General features: G+C 39.3%; 1 protein-coding gene across 3 annotated transcripts in view; it reads left to right on the top strand.

Annotated features, from left to right (window-relative positions):
- Positions 1-14,928, top strand: part of sgcd (sarcoglycan, delta (dystrophin-associated glycoprotein)) — a 278,772-nt gene extending 263,844 nt beyond the window's left edge. For all 3 annotated transcript variants that reach the window (XM_067423887.1, XM_067423885.1, XM_067423886.1), the window contains exons 7-8: positions 564-687; positions 13,057-14,928. In XM_067423887.1, the coding sequence (XP_067279988.1) occupies positions 564-687; positions 13,057-13,230 (298 nt within the window). In that variant the 3' untranslated portion in view covers positions 13,231-14,928. The remainder of the gene's footprint in view (positions 1-563; positions 688-13,056) is intronic.
- The last annotated feature ends 6,753 nt before the right edge of the window (positions 14,929-21,681 follow it).

Here is a 21,681-nt window from a genome sequence, read left to right as displayed (position 1 = left end):
ACACATACCTTCCCTCTGAAGAAATCGGGACAGAAGTGGTTGAAAGTGGAATAAAACACCAGATGTAAACATGAATGTGTCTCCCTCATCTATTTGTGATCCGATCGACCAAAACGCATCTTAATACCAGGTGTAAACAAAACCAAAAGGACAAAGTAAGTGTTAAAGGAATGTTTCTTTTAGAAATAATGGTGTCAATTATATCCGTTTTGTTTTGTTTTGATCTCTATAGTAAATGTCTATATAGAAATTGACCTGGCTTAATAACCTAATACACACAACACTATATATCACAAAGTGTCTTGATTAACATCCGAATGTTCCATAATTCTCATATTATACACTCTGAATATTCTCACAAATCTTTCAATTACATTTGGTGATAAAAATGAGACGGCATAATTGCGTTGTCTCCAGGGAATCATTCACTTTGCAAAGCCACCCTTTGAAGCATTAAAGTCTCATCAGCTTCATCGCTGTAACCTTTTGGGCTATTTTGATTGATCTGATTTGAAAGTCTTATTTAGACATATATTCCATTTTGTGATATTTCTTCTGCTCAGGCTGGAGTCTCCCACACGTTCGCTTTACATGGAGGCACCTAAAGGAGTGAAAATAGAAGCCGATGCGGGTGATTTCCAAGCGACCTGCAGGAGCGATTTACGCCTGGAGTCAAAAGACGGAGAGGTAACTGTCCTTCATTCTGTGCTTGGATGTACTCTGTGTTTTTGACACTTCCATCTGCCATTAATTGTCATCAAAACAAGCGCTCCATCTACATCCATATGTCTCCTTCTCATCTGCCGAGGGAAGCAGACGTTTAGTTAAACATTTATGCTGTAATACAATATGTAGATGTCAGTTATCTGACTCAAATGTCCGTGATTAGATTGTGCAGACTGCTGATGTGTTGATAAACGAGCTGTTGATGGTCTTTTAAGAGATGCAGTTGGAATCTGTTTATGAGAGATGTAATGAATTTTAAATTATCAGCGTTTTTTTTTTTTTAATTAATGAAACTAATATGTAATATGTATTATGAAAGACAGAAACAAAAATAACAAGAATGATTTTCCCATTTATGGAATGATTTCAAAAGTGGAGGGAGTCATTAATGCATGGAAAAGTAATAATTAGGCGAGAGCACAAAACTGTAATCTGTGGAGGTCCATGTTCTGCTTCAGACTAAATTAATAAAGTGCTTATTATGACTTTATTGGTCATAATTGTTACTTTAAATCTCACAACTGCAACATTATTTCTCATAACTGGGACTTTCACAGTGAGACTTTTTTTTTTTCTTATTTACAATTTCATTTCATAATTACCTGTTTTATTTTTGTGCCCTGAAGCTGAAATGCCTGACACCTGAAATGTCTGAAATTCCGGATACCTACTTGTATGGAACCACAATTCACAAAATGTCCAAATCCCTCCAAAATGAAAATTTCAGACATAAAAAAAAATGTCCTCATTCTGTTATTTGATGAGGATGAGCATGTTTACATGTACCCTCATAATAGGATTTTGGCAATACCTCATGTAGCCTAAACACAATGCTTCAATCAAACTAATGCGATTAAGCTCATAATCGTAGTAACCATAATCTTATTAAACTATGAATACATTTGCATGTTCAGCAACAATGCATTTATTTCCAATAATCAGAGTAAGGATTTCATCGTGTTTACATGACAAAAAACTCTTCACTCTTGTTTACACGCAGTTTTCATTATTCTGATTATTCTCTAAGAAGTGTGATTAATTTTACCCCATTACACAGATGATGAACTCAGACACAGTAGGCATGTCCACTGTTTTAATGTACATTGCACAAAATTATAAGCACATATATATATATACAACTTTTGTTTTTGCCCCTATTTTTCATGAGCTGAACTCAAAGATCTAAGGCTTTTTCTATGTACAATGTACAGAGGCTATTCCTCTCAAATATTGTTGACAAATCTCTAAATCTGTGTTAGTGAGCACTTCTCCTTTGCAGAGAAAATCCATCCACCTCACAGGTGTGACATATCAAGATGCTGATTAGACTGCATGATTATGGCACAGGTGTACCTTAGGCCGGCCACAATAAAAGGCCCTTGTATCCTATTTATACAGCAGATTTAAGTACATCCAGCCACAGAGAATATTTTGCAGTAAGGGAGGTAAAAAAATTAAATAATAATAATAATAATTGCAAACTCCTTGTCAAGACTTTTTCTTGACCCAAGAAATAAAAAATGTGTTCTCATCCCATGCAGCCAAAGGACTGTGATACAAGGGCATTGCAATTGTAAATTGTGAATAATAAAGTTAGAATTCTGACATTATAACTCACAATTCTGACTTATTTTCTTAGAATTGTGAGATATAATCTTGCACTTGCAAGTTATAAAGTCCAATTCTGAGGGGAAATTGTGAGTTTATATTCTATATTGTCAAAAGTATTGGGACACCCTTCCAAATATTGAATTCAGGTTTTCCAATCACTTCCATGGCCAAAGGTGTATAAAATCAAGCACATAGGCATGCAGACACTTCTCAATTCAATTCAACATTTATGAAAGAATGGGTCGCTCTCAGGAGCTCAGTGAAATTAAGAGTGATACCGTGATAGTTTGGCACCCGTGCAATAAGTCCATTCGTAAAATTTCTTCACTACTAAATATTCCACGGTCAAATGTTAGTGGTATTAAAACAAAGTCGAAGAAAATGGGAACAACAGCAACTCAGGCAAGTCAATCACAGACCTCCAAACCGCCTTCAGATTATCTCAAGAACAGTGCGTAGAGAGCTTAATGGAATGGGTTTCCATGTCCGAGCAGCTTTCCATGGCACAACTTGGCCAGTTGTGCCAAGTGTAAAGTTTGGTGGATTATTGTGTGGGTTGTTTTTCAGGCCTTGGGCTTGGCCTCTTCGTTTCTGTGAGAGGAACTCTTAATGCATCAGCATACAAAGACATTTTGGACAGTTTCATGCTCCCAAGTTCAGGGATGGCCCCTTCTTTGTTCCAACATGGCTGCACACCAGTGCACAAATCAAGGTCCATAAAGACATGGATGAGTGAGTTTGGTGTGGTGGCCTTAACTGGTCTGACTGGTCTGAACAAGAGTCCTGACCTCAACAACTCTGGGATTAATTAGAGCGGAGACTGCAAGCCAGGCCTTCTCATCCAACATCAGTGCCTATATTTAAACTTGATTTGCCCTTACGTCCATGACTGACTGCAGGGTTACCAGTTTTGGCTGTCCTTCCTGCGGTTAACTCCGAATGTGCCCTTATAGATCAACACGTTTTCATGAAATGCATATCTACAACTAGAATTGTATTTATTGTGCTATTTATATGGCAAAATGACATTTTACGTACATATGATACACATTGTCAACTAGGATTAGTGGATTACGCACCAGCATCATGAGAACAGAGAGCGCGCTAGAATCCAGTTCTCTTTAGCGCTTGAACAAACTATAACACACAGAAAGAATTATGGCAAAATGTCAGTTTTGTCAAGTATTCTCAGTGGAAATAACGTCTTAAAGGGGGGGTGAAACACTCAGTTTCAGTCAATCTCATGTCAATCTTGAGTACCTATAGAGTAGTATTGCATCCTTCATATCTCCGAAAAGTCTTTAGTTTTATTATATTTATAAAAAAAAAATATAGGCTGTACTGAGTCTTTCCGGAAAAAACCGAGCGCCTGCAGGCGTATCGTGTGGGCGGAGCTAAAGAATGACGAGCGCAAAGCAGTGACGTCCTCAAGCGTGGAGAAACCCAAGTATGCTATCGACCCATGTATGCTATCGATCGGATTCAGCTAATACGTGATCCAGAATCAGGCTGAAATAAATTGAATAGGAGAAACAGCAACAGCAGGACGTCCGTCTCTGTGGTATGTACTGTATTTAGTGGCCTGTCAACATTTGTGTGTCTTTACTTGCAGTTTATGAGGACATGATTCGGTTTATGGACTATTGTATGCGACTAAACCTTAGCAGTAGCAAGCAAAACGGTTTTGCACGTTAGACTAGTGTAATGTTATACATAGAACAACAATGGAGTAACCGTTAGCGCATTTGAATGACGAAGCACGCGATCGTGTCGTTTACTGATGTTTACTCATGCGACGATAGCCAATAGCAGAGACATTTGAAGCAGTTTTACTCACCGGCTGCTTCCAAAGCAGGATCGAACCTTTATCGCTGGGACCGCTCCGTCAAAAACACTCTTCTTTGGTATGATTTGGTGAAGTCCTGTGACAGCAGTGACTGTGGAAATCTGCGATGTTGTGAAGCTTCCCGTCATTTCTGCGTTCAAATCGGTTCAAATGCAGCGCTGCCTTCCGGGAATGCTGTGCTGAAGCGTTGACATCAACCATAGGAATAAGAGCGGGAGCGCGGCACGTCATAAGTGTTCACGGACGACTGGATCTGCACCTGAGAGAGTGTTTATGGGCGTGCATTTCCTCTCTCGCTCTAGTCACGCGCGCGCACACCCTACCGGGAGAAGAGCCCGTACGGCCCATACAAGGACCTTCCGATCTATTAACGTCAAACCGAGCCATAGTCGAAAAAAACTCTGAAACTTGTGAGAAACCAGAAGGAGTATTTTTGACAAAGAAATACTCCATCAAACGTCCAACATTAGTTTTTGAAACTTTGTCTATGTTTAGGATGGGAATCCAAGTCTTTAACAGTGTAAAAAGCTCAGTATGCATGAAACAGCATTTCACCCCCCCCCCCCCCCCCCCCCTTAAATGAACTTTAGGGTTACTTCAGCGATTAGCATATGGCTTTGTATCAGTAGAAACCCTGGAGTATATTCAAATGATTGTGCTTCTCCCCCTCATATCCCCCTGAGACAAGAGATTTATGCATTTCATTTATGGAAAAATTCCTCCCATGACGCAATTATCATCAATTTGCGCCATCTGAGGAATTGTTGGCCAGAGGCTAAAGACTGCAGCCAGCAGAGGGAGCCATTTCCGCATGTTTTCAACTCGTGTGGGGGATGGAGATCACACTCACAGCACTCAGCTCGCAGCTGCAGCCTCAGGCATTCATGTTTAAACGGTGTGGCCAGCAGAGCAAAGTAAGTCTTTTAACTTCTCAAACTAATTCCTATGAAAGTTAAGCTTTTAAAGGCATGAACTAAAAACGCAGCAGACTGAACATGCACTGTGAATCTATGCCTGCGCGAGTGCCGTCGCGTTTACCTCAGCTCTCATCACAAGCTCATTGTGACTCCTGCAGCGTTTTGGGCTGTGATTGAGACTCCCTCAGCGGCTAAATCACATATTGAACACTCATGTTCAGTTTTTAATTGTAGTGTCTGTTCTCTAACTGAAATGATTTTATGAAGATGATCGCAGTCGCGGTGGGAAAGTGATCAGTGATTCAGTAATCTAGTAGCAGTGGCTTTGAGAGTGGCCTCGCAGGGCAGCGAAGCATTCTGGGAATTGTTGTCTTTCATCCCCATGAGACAAAAATACATTTTCTGTCTTTTCTCAGTCTAGAAAGCACCAAATTCAAAAATAGTTTCACATTTATACTACATTAATGACCCAGTTTAAATACAGATTAATCTTCCCAGTGCTGAAGTACTCCTTTAATAGACATATCTAGTATCAGTGATACTGGCCTTCATTTATAAAAAAAAAAAAAAAAAAAAGATTCCATTGAACAAATATTTAAAATATACTGTCTTTGTTTTTTCTATATTAATTTGGCGATTTACTGTGAAATTATTACATCACAAAATATATAAAAACATATAAACACTTGTTTTTAATTGCATGTGATTAATCGTAATTAATCAGAAAAATGTGTGATAAATCTAAAAAAAATTAAAAAAATAAAAATATTTGATTGATTGACAGCACTGAAATAAAGTTTACATTAAAACATATATCATGCATAGCCACTATCTATCTACCTTTTGTGTTTATTGCATTTACTGTATGTTCAGGGATGACAGATTAATAAGTAGATATGACATGATTGGATGCAACTGATACTTAGCGGTAAAAATGGCTCTCCTCTTGATTTTGTCCTCTCAGTGTGGCTCTTCTGGAAAAAAAATAGCGAAGAACACTGTTCTAGAAGAATGGTCAGATATTCCCATAAACACACTCCTAAACCTTATGTAAAGCCCTTCTAGAAGAGTTGAAGCTGTTATAGCTGGGAAGGGTGTGCCAACTCAATATTAAACCCTATGGATTAGGAATGGGATGTCATTAAAGTTAATGTGCATGTAAAGGCAGGTGTCCCAAAATGTTTGCCAATATATTGTATCTCACAATTCTGAAGAGACAAAAGGTAACACTTTATTTTAAGGTTCAGTTATTAACTGTTAGCTAGTTGCTTATTAGCATGCATATTACTAGGATATTGGCTGTTTATTAGTACTTATAAAGCACATATTAATGCCTTATTCTGCATGACCTTATTCTACATCCCCTAATCCTAAACAATACCTAAACTTAAATGCTACAAAAAATACTTTACTAACTATTAATAAGCAGTGAATTAGGAGTTTATTTTTATCAATAAGCAGTAAGTTTACAACTTTATAACTTAAAGGAAGGAGCCAGAGGAGGAATTTTTTCACAGATTATCTGTCTCATATTCTACTTGTCAGGACATAATGACAGGTTTAACAAATATGTAAAAAAAAAAAAAAAAAAAAAAAGGTGACAAAGGTGACCTACTGCAGCTTTAAATGCATTAGTCTAATCAAAGTATTGCATTTCCTTGAGGTAAAGTTTAATAGTAATATTGCCAAAATCCCATCATAATTAACAATTGCATTGTTAATGCATTAACCCATTGTTCCCTTTCGTTCAGTCACTCCGACGTAACGTCAGTGACTGACGAATGGGGGTTTCGCTTAGAAGCCTATATCATCTCCGAGACTAGAAAGCGCCCAATGGCAGTGCCAATGCCATGGGCATGCGAGATTTGCATGCGTAACTCTACCTACCCACGTGGGTATATAAGGAAGTAGCTGGCATAATCGCATTATGTTTTAATGCTTCGAAGCCAAGGGTTACATACCTTTCACTCCTATAAGCCTTCTGAGTTACTGTCAGTTCTTCGAGACGATCAGGATCTTCCAGTCGGTGTTGGTGTTCGGCACGTTCCAGCGGTCACTTACTTCCTGCCTGCTGGTCTGACGATTGGTTTCCAGTTGGTGTGTGGTCCCCTGGGCGCTTCGGCATCGACTGCGAGGTTAATCCTCTCACAAAAAGAGCTCACACGTGGCTTGTCCTTTTCAGGATGTCTCGCCCGTGTGCTTCTGGGTGTGGCTGGTCTCTACCCTCTTCTGATGGGCACTCGCACTGTCTGGCATGCCTGGGCTTCCAGCATGCTCAGGCGGCGCTTGTGGATGCGTCATGTTCCCACTGCGGGAATATGGCCATCTCCGTGTTGCGGACGAGACTCAATGATCTATGTGCGGCTGCCGGAGTGAGAGTCCCCACCGTCACCCCCCGATCTGACGTGTCTGCGGCCTCGGTATCATCCGGTCCGCGGGTCGTCTCTACGGCTGGTGGCCAGGGTGACCTGAGGGTGATGGTGTGGAACACAGCTCTTACGCTCATGCCTCGGCCCACACCCCCCTCTGTTGCACCGGTACCCACGAGCGCTGTGATGGAGCCCGCGGCCTCGGTTTCGACCGGTCCGCGTGTTTCGTTCGGCACTCCAGAGGATGACGAGATGTCGGTGACCGCATCACAAGGTGGGCTAGAGTCCTCCGAGGATGATGATTCGGCTGTGCTGCCGCCTCCGGGCGCGCCAGCATTGCCCGAGTCGGACCCGGAGCTGACAGCCATGCTTGCAGGTGAGCTCCCCGAGAGCCCTGAGCTCCTCCAGCACTGACGACGCCGACGCCAGTAAGTCTGCCCTTAGCCCAGACACTCGTGTCCGGCCAGGTGCCCCATGTGCATGGTTCCCCTCCGGCGACCCCCACATGTGTATTTCCACCGTAAGCCTCCCTGAGCGGGTGTATTCCCTTGGCAACCTTGCCACCCCCTGGGGTTAAAAATCCACCTGTGGCTGGTACCCCAGTGATCTTCCGTATGCAGCCCCTCGGGTCATACGTGTATTTTTAAGTCCTCCCTACGGGTAGGCATCTTGGCGCATATCTCCTCCTGGAATATGCTTCCCAGTGTACCTTGGTATTCCTGCGTTAAGTAGAGGCCTTTGACCGTCCTAACTTGCATCAGGGGTCTCACGCTTGCGAAGGGCACTGGAAGACAGCCGAGTGGCGGGATTACATTGGGACCCCCATTCGTCAGTCACTGACGTTACGTCGGAGTGACTGAACGAAAGGGAACGTCTCGGTTACGTATGTAACCCTCATTCCCTGAGGAGGGAACGGAGACGTAACTTCCCGCTGCCACATTCGCTGTACCGATGGAACAGAGTTCAACTTGGCTCCTCAGCAGGCCAAACATAATGTGATTATGCCAGCTACTTCCTTATACCAATTTTAACATGTCTGTTTTTAAATGTGAAAAGTAATTGTAATTCATACAAATTATATGTTTAAACTGCATGGTGAAATTCACAGACGTTCGCTTGGGTATCAAGCGCTGATAGCAAGTAAAAGTGTTTTCGAGAATAAATATGCATCTATAATTCATGTAAGTGATTTTAAATTGATATTTCATGTCGATACAATGGTTAAACACTTAAAACTGATCATGGTGTTCACATCTTTGTAAGACTGGTGAATCTATAGAACAATGGCAAGGAAAACTAACTTTATTGCACTCCGAGAGCCCCCTTGTGGTCGGAAGCATTTCCATTGTGTTGTGGCAATATCTTTGTGTTGTAGCTTGTTTCCGTTGTGTTGTGGCGATTCCGTTGTGTTGTGGCGAATCTGTTGTGTTATGGCTTGTTTCCGTTGTGTTGTGGCGATTCCGTTGTGTTGTGGCGATTCTGTTGTGTTGTGGCGATATTGTTGTGTTGTGGCGATATCGTTGTGTTGTAGCTTGTTTCCGTTGTGTTGTGGCGATTCCGTTGTGTTGTGGCGAATCTGTTGTGTTATGGCTTGTTTCCGTTGTGTTGTGGCGATTCCGTTGTGTTGTGGCGATTCCGTTGTGTTGTGGCGATATCGTTGTGTTGTGGCGATATCGTTGTGTTGTGGCGATATCGTTGTGTTGTAGCTTGTTTCCGTTGTGTTGTGGCGAATCTGTTGTGTTATGGCTTGTTTCCGTTGTGTTGTGGCGATTCCGTTGTGTTGTGGCGAATCTGTTGTGTTATGGCTTGTTTCCGTTGTGTTGTGGCGATTCCGTTGTGTTGTGGCGATTCCGTTGTGTTGTGGCGATATCGTTGTGTTGTGGCGATATCGTTGTGTTGTAGCTTGTTTCCGTTGTGTTGTGGCGAATCTGTTGTGTTATGGCTTGTTTCCGTTGTGTTGTGGCGATTCCGTTGTGTTGTGGCGATTCCGTTGTGTTGTGGCAATATCGTTGTGTTTTGGCAATTTCTGTTTCCGTTGTGTTGTGGCGATATCGTTGTGTTTTGGCGATTTCTGTTTCCGTTGTGTTGTGGCGATATCTTTGTGTTGTGGCGATTTCTGTTTCCGTTGTGTTGTGGCAATTTCATTGTGTTCTGGCGAATCCGTTGTGTTGTGGCGATGTCGTTGTGTTGTGGCGATTTCTGTTTTCGTTATGTTGTGGCGATTTCATTGTGTTCTGGTGATTCTGTTGTGTTGTGGCGATTTCATTGTGTTGTGGCGATATCGTTGTGTTCTGGCGATTTCTGTTTCCGTTGTGTTGTGACGATTTCATTGTGTTGTGGCGATATCGTTGTGTTGTGGCGATTTCTGTTTCCGTTGTGTTGTGACGATTTCATTGTGTTGTGGCGATATCGTTGTGTTGTGGCGATTTCTGTTTCCGTTGTGTTGTGACGATTTCATTGTGTTGTGGCGATATCGTTGTGTTATGGCTTGTTTCTGTTGTGTTGTGGCGATTTCATTGTGTTCTGGCGAATCCGTTGTGTTGTGGCGATGTCGTTGTGTTGTGGCGATTTCTGTTTTCGTTATGTTGTGGCGATTTCATTGTGTTCTGGTGATTCTGTTGTGTTGTGGCGATTTCATTGTGTTGTGGCGATATCGTTGTGTTGTGGCGATTTCTGTTTCCGTTGTGTTGTGGCGATTTCATTGTGTTGTGGCGATATTGTTGTGTTGTGGCGATTTCTGTTTCCGTTGTGTTGTGGCGATTTCATTGTGTTGTGGCGATTTCGTTGTGTTGTGTCGATTCCATGTGTTGTGGTTTAATTTAGTACGGCTGCACTACTGGGCCACCGTAGAAGAATGGTGGTAAAAATAACCTTAGCGAATAATCAGAGAAATTAAAAAGAGTTTTGATTGTTTCATTGTGTCAAGTGCTTTTAATAAAAATGCATTACTGTTAAACGTAGTCGTGTTTTTTGTGTTGTTTTCTGATTTTGTAGCTTTACTGGAAACTTTAAAAAAAAAAAAATTTAATAAATGAGCTAAATGTCAGAATTATCCCTGCAACAAAAAAAAAGAAAGAAAAGGGTATTGGAACCCATGCCGAAAATTTCGAGTGATGGGGGACATGTCCCTCATTTATAATAATTGCTACGCTCCTGGGTTGTGCTATATGACTTGCAGTTTAATAGATAAACGAGTCCCAGTGAGGTCAAAGGAACTTCAATCAGCCCTCATAGTTTCAGGTTATGCTTTCTTGACTTTCTCTCGTCTGTCGCATATTCCACTCCACTAGCCCTCAGCACTTTCATTCATCGCTCTTTTTTTACCAGGAGAAACAGACACCTCCACCGGCCCGACTGCCCCTTGACAGTTCCACCACAATTAGACTGGAGGTTTGCGCATTAGCCACCTCAGAGAGGGGGAAAAGCCCTCCCTCACTCGAATTTGCTCGGTAGCAGATGTCTGGGGAAGTCAGCTGAGACCCCTGCTTAAAAAAGTGTTTCAGGTCATTTGACGGGAATGCTTCCTTGAGGCTGTCAGTAATGACTCCTCTTACCTTTTTATACCTTGACTAGCTCCTCTCCCAGCCTTGGTAATACATGCTTTCTCAAGGGTCCCATGAAAAATAGAAAGTGAGAATTGAGAAAGGTGCAGCTCGGGTAAAAGGCTAAAAGTGTGTCTTAGCCAGACTTACTGGAGTGCTTATGTCACTGAAACTGCTTCGATTGGTTGGATGTAGGAGGTTAGAGGACTTGACTGGGATGAACAAGCTGCGAGATGAGATATTTTGTTCAATAAAATGACAGTGCTGCTCTTTTTTGGGCCTACAAATTGAGAGTTCTACAGAGGAAAAACTTATCTCTTCTGTAGTTATATCGTGTTAGACCAATGGAAATTTGAAAAGTTGGGATTTTCTAGGCCGATATGGCTGGGGACTATTCTCTTATTCTGCGTAATAGTCAAGGAACTTTCCTGCCGTACCATGGGTGCAGTGGTGCAATGATATTAGACAGCACCTGAAAATAGTCCCCAGCACACACTCTGTGTAAGCAGGTTGTAACACTGGTTATGTTAATGGAAGTTAGCCTATTTTCAGGCACTGCATAATATCATTGCGCCGTTGCACCCATGATACAGCAGCCATGTTCCTTGATTATTACGCAGGAATGAGCGATGCTAACGGTCTAATTAGATTCAATTATTTATGCAAAGCTATGTTAAAAGTGCTACCGCCAGACCTGGAGATCGGATGAATGGATTCAAAAATGGTAAAACTCAACTGTTTAAATCTAGGGGAGTTAGAAAATGAGCCTATTTTCAAAAAAAAATGTGTTCCTTAAAAGTTTAAAATAATAATTCTGTCCTGTTCACCTCAAAGGTCTTGACCTTCTTTTTTGTATCCAATAATTAAAGTCATAATGTCATAAAATCATGTTAACATGTTTGAAAATCATTCTCCCCAAGGTTGCATTTATTTGATTAAAAATACTGTGAAAACAATATTATGAAATATTAGTATAACTCAAAGTGATAAAAAAATGACAGTTAAGTGTATAATATTACAAAAGATTTCTATGTCAAATAAATGCTAACCTTTTGAACTTTCTGTTCATCAGAGAATCCTAAAAATTATGCAGCCAAAACTGTTTTCAACATTGGTAATAATAAGACAAATAATTAATAATTTAGTAACAATTGTTAATAATAAGTAAGCAGCAAACCAGCATTTTACAATGATTTCTAAAGGATCATGTTACACTGAAGACTAGAGTCATGATGCTGAAAATTCAGCTATACCATCACATGAATAATTTACATTTTAAAGTATATTCTAATAGAAAACAGTTATTCAAAATTGTAATAATATTTCACAATATTACTGTTGTACTATATTTCATTTAAAAATGAGTCTTGGTGAGCATATAAGAGACTACTTTCTAAAAAATAAATTGTAATCATTCCAAACTTTTAATGTAGTTATGACAATGATATTCTTTGTAGTGAAATATTTTCTGTATTATCTAATTGTATTAACAAAAACTATAATAATATCAGTTGTCTTAACTGTAAAAAGAGGAAACCTGTTGCCTTAACATTATTAAGTATAAAGTAATAAACTTCAATCTTAATTGGAAAAAAAAAAAATATGTTCATGTGAACTTGGCAATTCCACATAACTTTTTCTTTTTCTTTTCAATAGTGCATGTTTTTACCTGATCACTTTTTACAGTGTGTATGTTTTTTCTACCCTTTGAATTTATGAAAATTATACGTTTATCTCCGTCTATAAACCACCATAACCTCCCAAAGTTTATTATTTCATTTTGATGCTGATGTAAATGTTTACCGATGGAAAATAACAAAATCATACTTTTTAAACATGGCCCAAGTTTTTAGTAACAGGCTTTAAAAAGTACCATTAAAACAAAGAATGTAAAATAAAGGCCTCTGAGGTTGATAAAAAAAGAACCTACATTGCACCTTGTTCATAGAAAGTGACATAAACCGTTTGAAGGTATGTTTATTTAAAATAGCTCTTATGTGAAACAATGAAATAAACTTCAGATCCTCTTCCCTCTCTCTCTTTAGATCAGCTTGGATGCCAGGAAAATCAAACTCCTGCGTCTGCCGGAGGGAAAAGCCTCCACCTCTGGAACTAGACAGACTGTATTTGAGGTGTGTGTCTGTCCCAATGGAAAACTCTTCTTATCACAAGCAGGAACTGGCTCCACTTGCCAGATCAGCAGCAACTTATGCCTCTAGATACTCACAAACTCACTTCCACACACACTACATCACACTCGTACATGCAGAGGACTCGTTCCTCTTGAAGAATCCGACAAGAACCGAAAAGGATTTCCTCAAGATTCGTGAAAATACTTTGTAAAACAATGTTTGAACCAGAAACTTTCAAGGTGATCACCAGAAAACCATTCAACACACCATGACAGTCGCCAATCAGATCCATACCTCGCTTTTACTCATTAGCGTCCTCATTTTCAATCAGAATCTATATATTTTTTTTGCTGAGGACAGTACAGTGGGTGCTTTATCTTGTGCTTTTCTTCTGTTTTGAGGACAAAACTATTTGTAACATCACATTTTGTATTATTACTCAAGTCCTACATCGACAGTCCTCCATCTGGGACACCTCTCATGACGGTGATCACCTGAACCCAAACTGTGCTTGCACTGGGATGGAACCCGTGCACCCACTCTGTTCAAAAAGGAGAACAGCGCCTGTGCCTTAATACAATGCACTCGTGGCAAGAAGCACACCCCACTGACTTTTATTTAGACAAGGAGACTTGCATTTAAGTTACTTGCCTTTTACTCCCACAGATCAACTTTTTTAATTGCATAAAAAAATGTTGAGAAACCCAGTGACCCCAAACTCACACGTTAAGCGCTGATTTCCACTTTAATTTGTTAAAGGAGATAAGACCATTTCTGATTTAGTTTCAAACTATTTTGTTTTTGGCTTGACACAGAATGAAGAAAAGTTGAGTTTAGGGAAAAACACTTTCTTGATGTGTGTGGATGTTTTTGTGTGACTTTTGTTCTTTCTGAATAATTGAACAATAAAATGTGTTAAACAAACCAAGACACCCAAGCCAAAAAGCAAAGCTGTCATGTAACAAAGCTGTTGAAAATGAACCGAAAGTTCGCACTTCACAAATCCCAAGACTGAAAGAGGAATTGGCTAATTTTGTTTTTATTTGTATGGACACACTACCGTTCAGACATTTTGTTTTTTTTTATGTGGGGTGGGGGGTCCCACTTTATATTAAGGGTCTTTATATACTATATGTACTACTAATATTTAAATTAACCATTTGATACAATGCACTTATTGTGTTCATACGTGTTTTTACATTGTACTTACATTTAAAAAAAAAAAAAACTATATGCAATTACATCTGTAATTAATAACATCCCACCACACCTGTCCCTAACTTTACCCTTAAACTCACCCATACCACCACACCTGTCCCTAACTTTACCCTTAAACTCACCCATACCACCACACCTGACCCTAACTTTACCATTAAACTCACCCATACCACCACACCTGTCCCTAACTTTACCCTTAAACTCACCCATACCACCACACCTGTCCCTAACTTTACCCTTAAACTCACCCATACCACCACACCTGACCCTAACTTTACCATTAAACTCACCCATACCACCACACCTGACCCTAACTTTACCCTTAAACTCACCCATACCACCACATCTGACCCTAACTTTACTCTTAAACTCACCCATACCACCACACCTGACCCTAACTTTACCCTTAAACTCACCCATACCACCACATCTGACCCTAACTTTACTCTTAAACTCACCCATACCACCACACCTGACCCTAACTTTACCCTTAAACTCACCCATACCACCACACCTGACCCTAACTTTACCCTTAAACTCACCCATACCACCACACCTGACCCTAATTTTACCCTTAAACTCACCCATACCACCACACCTGACCCTAACTTTACCCTTAAACTCACCCATACCACCACACCTGAGCCTAACTTTACCCTTAAACTCACCCATACCACCACACCTGACCCTAACTTTACCCTTAAACTCACCCATACCAGCACACCTGACCCTAACTTTACCCTTAAACTCACCCATACCACCACACCTGACCCTAACTTTACCATTAAACTCACCCATACCCCCACACCTGACCCTAACTTTACCCTTAAACTCACCCATACCTCCACACCTGTCCCTAACTTTACCCTTAAACTCACCCATACCACCACACCTGACCCTAACTTTACCCTTAAACTCACCCATACCACCACACCTGACCCTAACTTTACCCTTAAACTCACCCATACCTCCACACCTGACCCTAACTTTACCCTTAAACTCACCCATACCAGCACACCTGTCCCTAACTTTATCCTTAAACTCACCCATCCCACCACACCTGACCCTAACTTTACCCTTAAACTCAACCATACCACCACACCTGACCCTAACTTTACCCTTAAACTCACCCATACCAGCACACCTGTCCCTAACTTTACCCTTAAACTCACCCATACCTCCACACCTGACCCTAACTTTACCCTTAAACTCACCCATACCAGCACACCTGTCCCTAACTTTACCCTTAAACTCACCCATACCAGCACACCTGTCCCTAACTTTACCCTTAAACTCACCCATACCAGCACACCTGTCCCTAACTTTACCCTTACCCTCACCCATACCTCCACACCTGACCCTAACTTTACCCTTAAACTCACCCATACCACCACACCTGACCCTAACTTTACCCTTAAACTGACCCATACCACCACACCTGACCCTAACTTTACCCTTAAACTCACCCATACCAGCACACCTGACCCTAACTTTACCGTTAAACTCACCCATACCAGCACACCTGACCCTAACTTTACCCTTAAACTCACCCATACCACCACACCTGACCCTAACTTTAGCCTTAAACTCACCCATACCACCACACCTGACCCTAACTTTACCCTTAAACTGACCCATACCACCACACCTGACCCTAACTTTACCCTTAAACTGACCCATACCACCACACCTGACCCTAACTTAAACCCTTATCCCACCTCAATATAAGCAAAAGTGTAAATTTTGTGATTTAAGTACATAGTAGTTAAGGCCACCTAATATAAAGTGGGACTGTTACTACATATATGTACTGTAATTATGCTTAATTTATAGGTATTACTATAGTAACTACATGTACATTTTTCAACAAGAACACTAAAATAAAGTGTTACCAATAAGTACATGTTTGACAGACTAATATAAAGTGTGACCTAATGTAATATTTAACACTGTTTACAACTATTCATGATATCATACAGTGTTTTATAAGATGCATTGCAAAGCATAATTAATGCATAACAAATACTTTTATAATACATTATATATAAAGGTTTAATAATTTGGTGTTACCAAAAATCTTACTAACCCTTACTGAAACCTTTGAACGGTAGTGTGTCTACAATATAGTATGCACAATATGGCAAAATGCAAACATATTTACGGCATACAAAATTGAATACTTCCCTTCTATATAGTATGCAAAATACAGCACGCATAGTATTGTAAAGTACCCGGATGACCGGCAGTTCTTCCTGCAATTCTGAAGTGTGCATTCGATTGACACTTTACTATCCCATGAGGCCACGGAAGAGGATTTATGAATGGCAATGGAGCGATGCAACTGACGTTGATATTAACAACATGGTGGATAAAGTACGTCTGAATTTTATTCATAATCCCCACATTCACACTATATAGAAAATAATTTTGTAACGGCCGCAAAGCAAGTTCAAATTCAAACTACTCAGACAGTACAAGATTTCGGACGCACATTGTTTTTAATGTAGATCTCAGCTGACCTTATGAAATACTGAATCTTGTCTCTTGTATAATTACATTTCACTGAAATATGAAGGGGGAAAAAAATCCCTCGGTATAATTTAAGTGACTCTCACTGTAATTCATTGCCACTTGCCCACTATATCTGAAGCAATGAGGAGTGACAGCTGTGATCATTGTGTTTAAAAGCTAAAGCCCCCAGCAATTGTTGACATCCAATTAACACACTAAATGCTATGGGTAGTGGAAGGAGACAGGAACACAGGGAACTCTGTGGGGAACAACACAGCAACACAGAAGGGCTTAATCATATTCATTCTCTTTTGATTTTTCAGGAGAATTTGAAATTTGATAGTGTTTGTGTGTGTTTGCTTGATTGCTATTGTAATAAACTCTTGCTTGATACTCAAAGATGGACGCCAGTGACATAATTTGATGAGGTTAGAGCCAAAGCATTAAGTGTACTATATGTTCAATTTGATTGATTTCCCCCCTGTATTGAATGACTCGGCTAAAAGCAGGACTTTAGGACGGACACTTCTGTTGTTTGATGCGCTCATTATATTGTTTGATGAATTTTTGTGCTATAATAAAGGTTTTATCTACAGCCATTTAAATGTTCAGGAGAAGATACAGCATTTAGGTTCCTCTCTTCCCAGACGTTACTTCAGAACAACGTGTATGTACGATTTTGTACGAGGAGCACAAAATGTTTCCTATATTTTTTGATAATAAAACAAGACATCAGCTCTAGCGTAACCTAGCTTTCAGTGTGTGACAGCTATACTTGATGAGTCTCCCACATGTATACATTTGTGTAAATAAAACTGAGAATTTGATTACATAAACAGCTAATATTACAAAACGAAATGCCTTCAGCTGAAGCTGGGGCTCACTTATTTTGGTTTTCTTCAAAATGGTGTGCAGAGTTTTATCCTGTATTTGGTCTATCAGACTTTTGTTGGCCACTTTGCAGTGACATTAAACTATTGTTTGACATTTTTGTGATGACTGGAAACTCATTTAACTTCTTTTCTGTGGTTTTATTTGGTTTCTTTTTTTTGAGGTAACGATGAAAATCCTCGCATATTCTATGCAAAACATACATGGTTGTAGAGAGAAACTTATTGATGCAAAGAAATGTCAGCTGTCTATATAAAATTGATTAAACTTAATGTATACAGTTTGTATTTATTAATTGATTTGCAACCTAAGCTGAACCAATAAACTTGAGAAAAGAAAATATGGATAAGGGCCAATTTCTCCTAGTTAACCCATACCCCGGGTCTTTAGTGACCCGGGACGTCATTCACTTCCCTCCTCCTCATTTATTTGTTTTTAAAATTAGACAACCTTCTTAGCATTCCTCAATCAATTCATTAAAAAAGAAGGCCTTTTTTCTAACAAACTTTTGCTGTCAAAAACTCTATAGGGTCACTAACGACCCAAGGTGTATAACAGTGTATTATATGTATATTATATGTTTGTATTAATGTATTTTCTACAACAATAATTGAATCTTTAATGACTGATTAACTGCAGTTCACCTTTATTTCACAAGTGGATGCTTCAATGTCTGAAACACAATGATGAAGTCACTTTTCACTCACAGTCACCGCAGGCAGAAAACAAAAGAACAGGAAGAATCATCAGAAAAACTTGAAATGGCTCAGTGATTTACTGCAGAGCAGTAAACTGAACGCAATCAAATATTACCATCACCGTCACTTGATGGTGGATCTGATGAAGAACCTGTCAGCGATCACAATATTGATTTTAAAGATGTTGAAAAATATAGTTTTGAGAATGTGTTTATGAGCCAGATGCTGAATGTACTAGGAAATGAGCTCTGAAGAGAACAGTGATGATGGGATAAAACATCTGCTCCAACGGAATCCTTCCAAGCTCCGAAAGGTAACAAAATGCTTTTGTTTATTATTCTGTAATTGTTACTCTAATATCAGGAGAGTTTTATATTATCGTGACAGGTAGAGATTAAGCCGCGATAGATATAGATCCGGGTCGCTAAAGACCTGAATATGTAATAGTGATTAGTGAAACATTAATGCAGTTTAAGGGTTAAACACTCATTAACATTTGCTCAGGAATCTTGGTTACACTATATGTTGTTAAAGTGTAATGACACAAATAAATACTGAGTAATATGAATGAACTAAAAACACTTATTGGGAAAAAGTTAGAGTTTAGGTTACGGTTAGTTTATGCATAATTTACTGTTATTAATGCGGTACTACATTCCCTTTAAATCAGCTGTTACCTGAATCTTTACAAACATAAACTAGAAATATCTACAGTATTAATACACATTTGTGGAACACTTGATTCTGATTGGTCAGTCAACTGCATTCAGCAGCCAAATATTTCTGAATAATGAGTGACGATGTCCTGGCCAGCACTGTATAACTGACCACTCTACCAAAAGCAAAAAAAACAAACATTGTATTTAAACTCACATTAATTTGCCATGTCCAAATAGTTTATTTATTTATTTGATAAGTGGGTGTGTAATAAGAGAGGTAAATGTACAGACAGCCAGACATTATTCCAAAAAGATAAAACAAAGGTTGACCAGGATATTTAAACTTAAAATCGATAAATCAATATTTGTTGGGCCATTTTAACTTGCATTGTATTTGTATTCCTTTTAATTGATTTATTAGCAATATGTGAGATGACAGTCATAATTGCAAAATAAGTGGTTGTCTTAATAACCCTGGCTGAGTTTATTTTGCGTTAATGATCACAGACATTATACACCCTTAAATGTCATTTTATATGATACTGTACTGGGTACTGAAGTAATATTAATTCTTAGAATATTGTAAAATATTTAGGTAACAATTTATCTTTATAGTCTACTTTAGACATTCTACTAACTTTGCAACTACATGTCAACTATCTCACATATATATTAGTATTAGTATTAGTATTAATCCGGATTTTAATTTTCTGCCAGTAGTTCATTATCCAGTAATTTTACGGAAATTTATGTTAACCCTTAATACACAAACTAATGCAATGTGTAATTCAAAATACGGTAAAACACCTGTAAAAAAAAAAAAAAAAAAAAAAAAAAAAACAATACGGAAAATTCCTTCATACAGTACATTGTGCCCTATTTTACAGACTTTTTTTTACAGACTGTTCAAGTGTTACCAGTTTTTGAATTTTTACAAAGCATTTTTTCATGACTCCATGGTAAAATTGGAAAATTAGGTGTGTTAGTGTGACATCTGTTAACATGTTCTTTGTTAAAGGCCTGGCAACCATGGCAACCCCACAGAGGAAATGATTTCATGAGTGGCACTAATAGCTAGAATAGATTATGGAATAGATAGGATTCCTGCTCACTATACACACCAGCATGTCAATGACGACTCAAAGACTTGAACAAGTAATACAGCTCCAAAACTATTCTTAGCTCACTGCAAGACTACTGAATTACACCCAGCTACATACTTAAAGATGCAGACCATATTATACCTCAATGACTACAGTTACCACCCTCTTATAAGAAAGTAATCATTAAGGAGACGCTTTTATCCAATGCAACTTACAGTATGCCTATTCCAGTGACTGCTTTCCTCCCTGGTGCTTTGCTTGTTTCTTTGCAGGGCTCAAATTGGCAACTTTCCACTTCCAAGCGTTAATCGTCATATGCTGCCACCCACATTCCATACTGAATTAAAAATTTCAGCTTGACTTTGTAAGAAAAAACTTTCGGGGGGAAAATGCAGACCAAGCCATTCCAAAAGTCAACAGCGGAGAGAAAACCCTGACAATTAAAACATCTGTTACCATGGTTGCATCAGTGAACCCCACCCGAACCTCTGCATTGTCAACCGATAATTATTGTGGCCTATGCATTATTCATGAATATTTATCACGCATGATAGGACGTTCTAATTGTGACTTAGACCTCACATGAATCCCATTTATCTAAGGTATCTCCAGAGTGCATCATTAATATAATTGTAGCATGTATTGCTTGAATCCATTATTATTGTAATAGTAACATATTCTATGATTCTGCACTCACTGGCAGTTTAGAGTGAATTTACTTCCTTTTAGGTCACTTGGATGATTTTTCTACAGCACTTTGGCCTAATTTGTCGCTAATTATGTAGTCCTCCACAGAAGTGACAGCCCAGTTTAAAAGTTAATTAAATGTAATGACTTGGTCAGGTTTCTAATGAATTCTTCGATATGCTCCAATTAATTTCACACGATTACTCAAAAAGAAAGTAATTATGTTTAAAGTGAATATTTGACTGTGTTTGATCAAAACCACTTTTGCCAGCTATAATACAGGAAATCTGGATTTAAAAAAACTGATTCTGACACATCACGTAGTATGTTGTAAGGAACACACTGCAGTGTATACTGTAGTATGCACGTTTTTGATGTACTTTACATTAATTTGTAAATCTGTCCAGCAGTGTGGTAGTACTTAAGACCGGTCTTGGACTCAAGACCATTTTTTGAATGGTGGAAAAATGCATAGCATTGCTCACCTCACTTTTTTATATTTTTTTACTAGAGCTTCTGTACGGAATGGCACTTGCGTCTATCCGCCGCGAATGTACTGCAGATGCTCTAAAGAATGCTGAAGACAAGCAGAAATGAGATCTACAGATCTCTGCTTGCAGTATGTCAGTCATGCCGCACTGCTTAATCAACAAAGGAGCTTCGCTAATAAAAAGCTATTTGATTGAGAAAACAGCGACACTAACACCACGCTACTGAAAAATGTAGCTAAGCTATTATCATCACTACTTTTTGTCAGGGCCGACGATAGCC

Source organism: Pseudorasbora parva, chromosome 18 (assembly GCF_024679245.1).
Source record: "Pseudorasbora parva isolate DD20220531a chromosome 18, ASM2467924v1, whole genome shotgun sequence".
Taxonomy (NCBI): domain Eukaryota; kingdom Metazoa; phylum Chordata; class Actinopteri; order Cypriniformes; family Gobionidae; genus Pseudorasbora; species Pseudorasbora parva.
The sequence above is the reverse complement of the archived record's forward strand: the minus strand, read 5'-3'. Positions and strand labels throughout refer to the sequence as shown.